This window comes from Manis pentadactyla, chromosome 3 (assembly GCF_030020395.1).
Source record: "Manis pentadactyla isolate mManPen7 chromosome 3, mManPen7.hap1, whole genome shotgun sequence".
Classification (NCBI taxonomy): Eukaryota; Metazoa; Chordata; class Mammalia; order Pholidota; family Manidae; genus Manis; species Manis pentadactyla.
The window spans coordinates 201,658,220-201,666,430 of NC_080021.1; the positions used below are offsets into that span (position 1 = coordinate 201,658,220).

Consider the following 8,211-nt stretch of genomic DNA (forward strand, 5'->3'; position numbering starts at 1 on the left):
AATAGTGACAGTTTAACTTCTTCTTTACCAATCCGGATTCCTTTTATTTTTTTGTTTTGTCTAATTGCTGTTGGTAGGACCTTAAAGGTATGCTCTTTTGAATACAAGCATTTGACCATTCTCTAGAGTTTGGGAAATCCAGAAATAAGCATGGACAACCTAGGAAATGCAGAATCAATGCATCTGATTTGTTACAGCTGCAATAAGCTCATCTACTAATCTTGTAATTGTCTTTCTTTATAAATAAAATAGCATGGACATTTCCTGAGAACTGAAACAGCAACCTCTCATTCTACCCATGAAAACTTCCATTCTTAGACCTAATAGTGGGAGACTTGGAAAGCAGCATAGCAAGAAAGTTTGGAAGCATGGGTTCAGGAATGTCTCCCTGGGTTCCAGTCTTAACTCTAACCCTTAATAGATGAGCATTAGTTTCACCTTTTAAAATTAAGATAAATATTCTCATAGGAGTTAAAGATTAAATGAGATCATCTGTATAATGCACTCAGCACAGTGTCTTACACACCCAGCTCTCTGACTATTGACTATTAGGAAGAATGGGGAAAAAAATACACACAATGAAGAAATGAAACACAATGTCTTCATGCTTCTATGCCTATTTATGCTGGAAAGTCATAGTGGCAGAAGTTGAGGCAGAGTCTTCTCTTTCTCTTTGTTTATTTGCATTTCCATATTGGCCTTTGCAAGCTACAAGACAATACAACTCAACGTCTAGAGTCTGACTTGCTGTGTTTTTAAGACTGTAAGATAACAGAATTGAAGATCCTAGATAAAAGTGGAAGAATAAAGGTTTTGTGACAAGGTTTGGGGGAAGAAGGGAAACTAATACCCTCTTCTATCTCTGCTTCTCCCATATTCTTAGAACCCAGACTTAAAACTACCCCAGAAAAGCTGGGTGAAATTGTACTAAGGATCCCTTTAGAACCAATGACTCCAGAGCTACTTTCTACCACAGTTGGTGCTTCCCTGTAGTTGAAGTAACAGTGAAAACAACAGGACATGATTCTAAATTACCCTCTGAGCTGCCTCCAGATTGGCTCCTGGTGGCAAAAATTCTTAGACAAGCTGGGAACGGAAGGAAAATAGGAATGACGGCAATACTGCAGGAGCATTCCTAGTATTATTTTGCCTCCACTACCTGGCTTCCCAAAATTATACCCAAACTGTTACAAATATATTCCATAAACAGATTCTGGAAATGTACAACTTGATCAAATTCACATAAAATCACAAGAATCTAATCTCCACAAGGGCAGGGACCTTTGATTTTGTTTACTGATGTTACCAAGTGACTAGAATAGTACCTGGCACATGACAAGACACTCAGTAAATACTGGTTAAATAAGTGAGTTAAAGTCAGTGACAGGGATCAACCAGAACGGTTCTGTGCTTAGTTTTAGGGTCTTTCAATAAAAATGAATTATGCTACCTCTTCTAGCATTTACCTTTTAAAGTCTGGGGGTTAACAGTGCTATATTATACTCTATTAAGGATGTTGCACAGTTTTCCAAAAATATATTTATTTTTAAAAACAAAAATCAGACAAGTTTTGTAGAGTCAAAGTTTCCAGAGACAAACTAGAGTTTGGATTTCAGCTTAATGAATGTTAAGCAATAGTAATCTCATGCAAAATTATTTCTCTCAATAGGAGGTAAAAATTCTGCTTGATAGCAAGCACTTGATTCTCTAAATCTTATTAGCACTTCTGCCAACATTTTACTCCATTCCAGGGCTCCAGCATGCACAATCCACCTCTAAAATTCAAAACTTCCAAATTGAGATGAACGATTGTTGGGCTTGGGTTGGGGTTTATAACCTATTCTATCATTAATCATTTGTTCCCGACTCTTGGAGTCACTGCTGAGCCCAATGGCACCTTCTCCATCACTGCCTCCTACAACGTCCACATCTTCCTTTTGTTTCTTACGAGTCTGAAAGTACACAAGTTTTAGAATTAAGGCAAAATAATTTCCATTAGCAAACATTTATTTAGCACCTTCCATGTACTAGGGTCTAGAGTAAGGGATAGGGTTAAGGTCTGTAGAACAACAAACTGAAATCCTAGTTTGAAGTGGTTAGGGGCACAAGAGGGATACAGGGATATAGTGATAAAAAAATACAACCTCTACCCTCCAGAATGACACAGTCTAACAGAGAAAAGGGTAAATAGTTAAAGCATTGGGTGATCAGGGCTATGACAAGAAAGCCCACACTGCCAAAGAGACACAAAGAAGAGGTGAGGAGCTAGGTGAACAGTGGTGGAAGTTCAGAGCTGGAAGTTGCAACTAGAAAAATAAATGTATAAGACATATGTTAGCTGAACCTACTGTGGTACAATATATGTTAAGTCAGACCATCATGCTGCATGTCTTAAACTTATACAGTGATGTATGTCAGTTGTTTCTCAAAACCGGAGAAAAACAGAGTTGGCAGTTGAGAAGGGCATTTCACTAAGTGTATTAAAGAGAACAGATGGAAAAAAATTAAGTGACTGGTAAAACAATAACCACCAGAAATTAACAGCTTGACTGACACCATGAGATTAACACAAGAAAAGCTTCTTTACTATCTATCAAAAGGCCTGAATTTTCTTATAAAAAGGGTTAACCCATGCTATGTTATCAAAATAGTTTTCTTTTGTTTTCAGATAAAAGGTTTGACTCTAATGTCACAAGTGAACTGCATAATTCACAAAGTCTATGTCTCAGTTTGATCATTTTCAAAAAGAGACTAACACCCCTTAACTACCACTACTACTTAGATGTTATAAGATGCTATTTGATGATGATAACTTTCTCTGAGAGAAGGAACAAATGTTTTATCTGGAGTTCCTACTAGAAGAATGGCTCAAATAACCACTGGAACCACCAGCATTCTTCACTACTTATTGCTGAACTGTGAGCATTCAAATGCTGAAGTCAAAGTATTATGTGAATTACATGAATCAAATAAGGTATTACTTTATAAGTACATGTAAACATAATGACCTTGTTAAGTTACTCTCTAGTTAGTCTACACTACCAATAAGTAATATTACAAAGTTCTGCCCAAATTTTGTGAAAACAAGTTCTAAAAGGAAAAGGATGCTATCGTTTTACAAGCCATGAGAAACCAGGATATCCAAATGGAATGAAATCATGTCCAAGGCTTCCCTCAGTGAACAGTGCGGTTTCAGAATCCAGGGTCATCAAAATGTAATCAAACTAGTTTTAGTAACAAATCAAATATCAGTTTTCTACCGATTTCATTTTAGTTCAGGGCAAAACTATCCCTCCCTCCTAAGATGCTCTAAAACAGGTCAAAGCCACTGGATAATTTTGTCTTTAGTAGTAAGCCTAACTTAATTGTGAGCTGACTCTGCAGACTCAGAGTTCAGTATGAGGCTCATTACAACTGAAGTTTAAACCATCCTGACAGGGCATTTCAGGGAAAGGGAACAGAGAGTGCATAGGCACCAATATGAAAGTTAAAGATAACCCGGCAGTGACAGATAAAGATGAGAGATGAGTAAGGATCAGATCATAAAGGGCCTTGTATGCCATCCTAAGAAATCTGGACTTTATTCTGAAGGTCACTAAAGAATTTATGTCTTATTAAAGGACATCTATACTGTGTGTTAAGGTTACACTTAAAAATACATATTGAGCTCCTACTATGAACTGGATGCTGGCAACTCAGCAGTGGAGAAAACAGACATGATTTCTACAGTTAAGGTTCCTAATGTAAACGGTTTCACAATAAACAAATAAATAATTGTAAATTATAATACTATGAAATAAAAGAATAAAGTGCTTTGAGAGACCCTGAGTGCCTGAGATGCAGGCAACATGGATAGGAATGACACACTTAACTTGGATAGAGTCAGAAGAGGTCTGTCAAACTGAGGAAGTGACATTTAAGCTGAGACATAAAGGAAAGGGGAGCACTCCAAGCAGAGGGAAATAATATGTGTAAGGCCATGAGGAAGAAAGTTTGGCCTGTTCAAGGAAATGAAAAAAGCCAGTGTGCCTGGGGTACAGAGGCTAAGCAAAGAGTGGCAGGAAGTGAATGAAATCTGAGAGAGGCCAGAACACACAAAATCTTGTAGGCCATGATAAGGAATTGACATTTTATTCTAAGTGCAGGAAACCACTGAAGAGTTTTAAGCAGAGGAATGATGTGGCCAAAATTGTTTAAAGATCATTCTAGATACCTGGTGGAGAATGGACTGAAGAGACAAAAATGGAAGCAGAAAGACCATTTAGGATTCTATTGAAATTGTACAGAGATGATGGCTACTTAGACCGGGGCTGTAACAGTAGAGATTAAATGGTATGGGTAGATCTAGAAATATTCTGGAGGTAGAATTAAAGGATGTACAGATAGATTGAATATAAAAGGTGAGGGAAAGGGAGAACTCAAGAATGACTCCTGGGTTTCTAGCTTAGGCAACTGCATAGACACTGAGATAGGGAACACTGAGATGAAACTGGTTTGAAGAAGAGATCAAGAGGTTTTTTTGGTTTTAATATGCTAAGTGTAGTAGGCTGAATAATGAGCCCTAAAACTATCAAGTCCTAATCCCTGGAACCTGTAAATGTTGCCTTATACAGGAAAAAGGTATTTGCAGGTGTGATTTAATTAAGTATCTTGAGATGGAGACGTATCTAGGATTACCTGGGTGTGCCTTAAATGCATCACATGTATCCTTATAAGAGGGGACAGAAGATTTCACAGAAAAAACAGAAGGCAATGTAATCACAGAAGCAGAGATTGGAGTGACGCAGCCACAAGTCAAGGAATGCCAGAAGCCACCTGAAGCCAGAAGAGTCAAGGAACAGATTCTCCCCTAGAACCTTTGGAGGGAGCCTGGTCCTACTGACACCTTGATTTTGGACCAGTGATACTGATTTCGTATTTCTGGCCTACAGAACTGTGAAAGAATAAATCAGTTGTTTTAAACCACCAAGTCTGTGGTAATTTGTTATGGCAGCCACAGGAAACAAATTCACTGAGTTGCCTATAAACTATCCAAATAGAGATTTCAAATAAGCTGTTGGTAGGAGAGTCTAGAGTTCAAAAGTTAGAGTTATTGTTTTAAACATTCCTAAAGGTTTGAAGGCTGTAGTCTTCTTACCTCCAGGTCCTTTCGAATGCTCTCAAACTCCTCAATGTCATCAAGTTTCAGCTCCAGGCGGGTTGGTTTTCGTCGCAGCATACTGAAGTCAATGCTAAGGGCCAGACCCAGTAAACTATTAGCTGTTAAAAATAACAGAGAGGAAGAAACACTAGAGGTAATAGAACTCAGTTACAATTGAGAACAAGATGTCAGCATGAATGCTAAAATGAATGGTGATACAAAAGACTTATTTCAATTCACACACAGACTTTTAGTCTTTAGGTATACGATTATTAGATTGTGTTACTACATGATGGAGTTCCACAACTGTAATTCCAAAAAACTCTTTCTTCAATAACTTAAAATAGTAAGCTGTGTATAAAAGAGAATTCTGGGCAACAATTACTTTAATCTCATCTTCCACTCACATTCAAAGAAATACTCCAACTAAGAAAATAAAGTTAAAATATCACATCTTAATTCAATAGTTAGTGAGAGAGGAGACAAGCTATTAAGTTTGATCGACTCTACATGAGAGTTGTGAGACATCTGCGATCACTCCTGAATGCTAAAATCAGTTTACTAAATCTCATGAAAACTTCCTCTAACTCACCCATTCACAGAGTTATTCTCAGGGTCTAAACAGGTCCTAAATGGGTCATTCATTCATTAAACAAACACTTCTTTGCCCCAGCTACAAAGTAAAAGGCATATCACAGTCTGTATGGAAAACAAAAACGTAAACTGAAAACTGCAATGCAGTATATTAAGAACTCTGATGAGCATAACGCTAAGGGATGATGAGAGTAGCACAAGCACTCAATCCAGTGTGAGCTGAGTGTGGGGTGGTAGGGAGGTGGAAGACCTCCTGGTGGAGATGATGTCGACTTGTGAAGGAGGCAGAGAAAGGATCACGGGCATTCAGCCAGTGAGAACAAGTATGCACAGAGGCTCAAGAGAATACCCCAGAGTCTGAAAACCTAAGGTGATGCTCATGCTAACAAAAACCTTTTTTTTTCTTTAGAAGAAAATAAAACTCCCTAACTGAATTTAAAACCTGTTGATGGCACCATCTTTATATTCTCCAGAGCATCCAGTAGTGTATCTATAATAATCAATTGGTCAATGTTTTGTTGAATAAACTGCGACATCTAAATTTAAAAAAGTGAAATGAACTTTGCTTGAGTACCATGCTATACTTTTCCATTCCCATTCTTCTAAAATGTATTTAAATACATTTTTAGTTTAACACAGAAACCCTGTGATGCTGACAAAATTACCCCTAATTTACAGATGAAGTCGAAGCTGTTCAGTTTGTATCACAAATGTCAGCCTGCTATACAAATTGTAAATAGGTCAAGGTGAGGATCAAATGAGAATGATGTAAGTGAATGCTCTTTTAAAGTATGTACAGATATAAATTATTATTATGTGTATCTAGGATTTAACTAGGGGCTGTGAAGTATACAAAGGAAAAATGTTTCCTTCTCCCATGAAGCTTGGAACAGATACAAGTGATATTATCAATATAAAACACTGGCACCCTACATTTCAAATTGCTTTGTACTAAATCAGATATTGTTAGGCAGAAAGACAGAAATGAGCAGGATGAAAAGGAGAAAGGGCCCCCCAAAGATGACTCAGGGAGTTGATCAAATAGAACCAGAAAGCCAAAAATGACTCAAAGAGTTAATCAGATGAAGCCACAGGGTCCAAGAGTGACTCAGGAAATGTCCAGGGTCTCCCCACATAAGAAACATCAGAGGCACAGGCACAGCACAGCCCCTGTCCTCATTTCACCAATCAGAACAAGCCTGGAGAGCTGACAGCTGTCAATCAAGGACCTCTCTGCCCTGCCAAAACTGCGTAAAAGAAGCCTCAGAATGAGCATCCACGCCTGCCTGTCTTGTCTTAGGCAGGGCCCGCTCTGCTACTCTATGCAGAGTGTATTAAAACCTACTTTGCTTTCTTGACTTTGGTCTCTCGTCTCACTGTACCTGACTTCCCTGCGACACCGAGCTGAGTCCTTTCCTTCCTAACAATATTATCTTGATTCCTATGTAGACAAATGATAGAGGAAGCCAAAGTTGGGGTGGGGAAAAGGGGGAAAAATGCTTAAAAGGAAAAAAAAACAACCCTGCTATACATTTCTTAACTTTTCCACAAACTGTGAAGAGCTCGCCAGTAGGGAGCAGTATAGAATAATGGGTAAAAATCCTAGCTCTGGAGGCGAAAGGGCAAGAGGGCACTGATTCTAATCCCATCCCCACTGACCTCGGACAATTAGTGTCATCTTTCACTAGATCTTAGTTTCCTCATCTGCATGAATTGAATGACATTACGCAGAGTATGTTCCTGTAACATAACTTGGCATTTAGAAAACGCACAATAAATAACAGTGATTATTATTGTAACAGCTCGAGGAACACCAGTATGTTGAGTATCCCCACTCCCGATACTTGTCTTGTTTATCTCTGATGCCCCAGCACCCAGTGGAACACAGGGCCGCGCAGAGAAGCTGTGCCTGCAGTTTACCTGATGCCTCCATATCCATCACTCATTTTGAATCAGAAACAAAGACCCTGCTGTAAACAACAAAAACAGGCCGTGGCTCCTCCGCCGGATCCTTACGTTACTTTGTGCTAGAGGGCTCTTCGAGCTTAATCTCCCGCTCCTGCCCAAATCCACCAAAAATTCACTCAGCAAAAAGGAAGCCCTGGGAGAACAGCCTGACAGAGAAGAACAGCACCCCTTCCGCAGCTCCACGGCTGCACTCGAGGGTCCAAGGCGAAGGTTTCCATGGATACATGGTCCTCGGCTCCAGGACAACTGCAGGGCCAGGAGCCACAGCAGGTTCCGGAAACCCTGGATTCACTCCTCAGGTCTGACTGGAGCCGCGCGACTCGACACACCTACCTCTTGTCAAGCCGGCTCGGCCCCTTCCAGGAACATCGACGCCCACCACGAGTCTTCTGCTAAGCCAACTGGACTACACTTCCCACACTGCTCTGAGCCTCTCTTCTTGCAGAACGTAGTCCACCGCGTGCACTGGTCATACCTCTCTTCGCGCTCAGACTCGCCCCGAATGCTAT

General features: G+C 39.6%; 1 protein-coding gene across 3 annotated transcripts; it reads right to left on the minus strand.

The window, feature by feature from the left end:
* Positions 1-1,507: 1,507 nt before the first annotated feature.
* On the minus strand, positions 1,508-8,206 carry CDC26 (cell division cycle 26). 3 transcript variants are annotated; one of them, XM_036915614.2, is made up of 3 exons: positions 8,036-8,206; positions 5,138-5,259; positions 1,508-1,952 (listed from the first exon to the last, which is right to left on the minus strand). In XM_036915614.2, the coding sequence occupies exons 2-3, from the start codon at positions 5,216-5,218 to the stop codon at positions 1,776-1,778; spliced, it is 258 nt and encodes an 85-aa protein (XP_036771509.1). In that variant the 5' UTR covers positions 5,219-5,259; positions 8,036-8,206; the 3' UTR covers positions 1,508-1,775. The 3 variants fall into 3 exon arrangements, with proteins under 3 accessions (XP_036771509.1, XP_057354922.1, XP_036771511.1); XM_057498939.1 differs by having other exon boundaries at positions 5,138-5,231; positions 8,036-8,193; XM_036915616.2 differs by lacking the exon at positions 8,036-8,206 and adding an exon at positions 7,751-7,989.
* Positions 8,207-8,211: the final 5 nt, after the last annotated feature.

Coding starts and splice junctions, on each gene's coding strand:
- CDC26 (XM_036915614.2), bottom strand. CDS start 5,218: ATGCTGCGACGAAAACCAACCCGCCTGGAGCTGAAACTTGATGACATT. Junction 1,953..5,137: donor GCATTCGAAAGGACCTGGAG/GTAAGAAGACTA, acceptor GTGTACTTTCAG/ACTCGTAAGAAACAAAAGGA.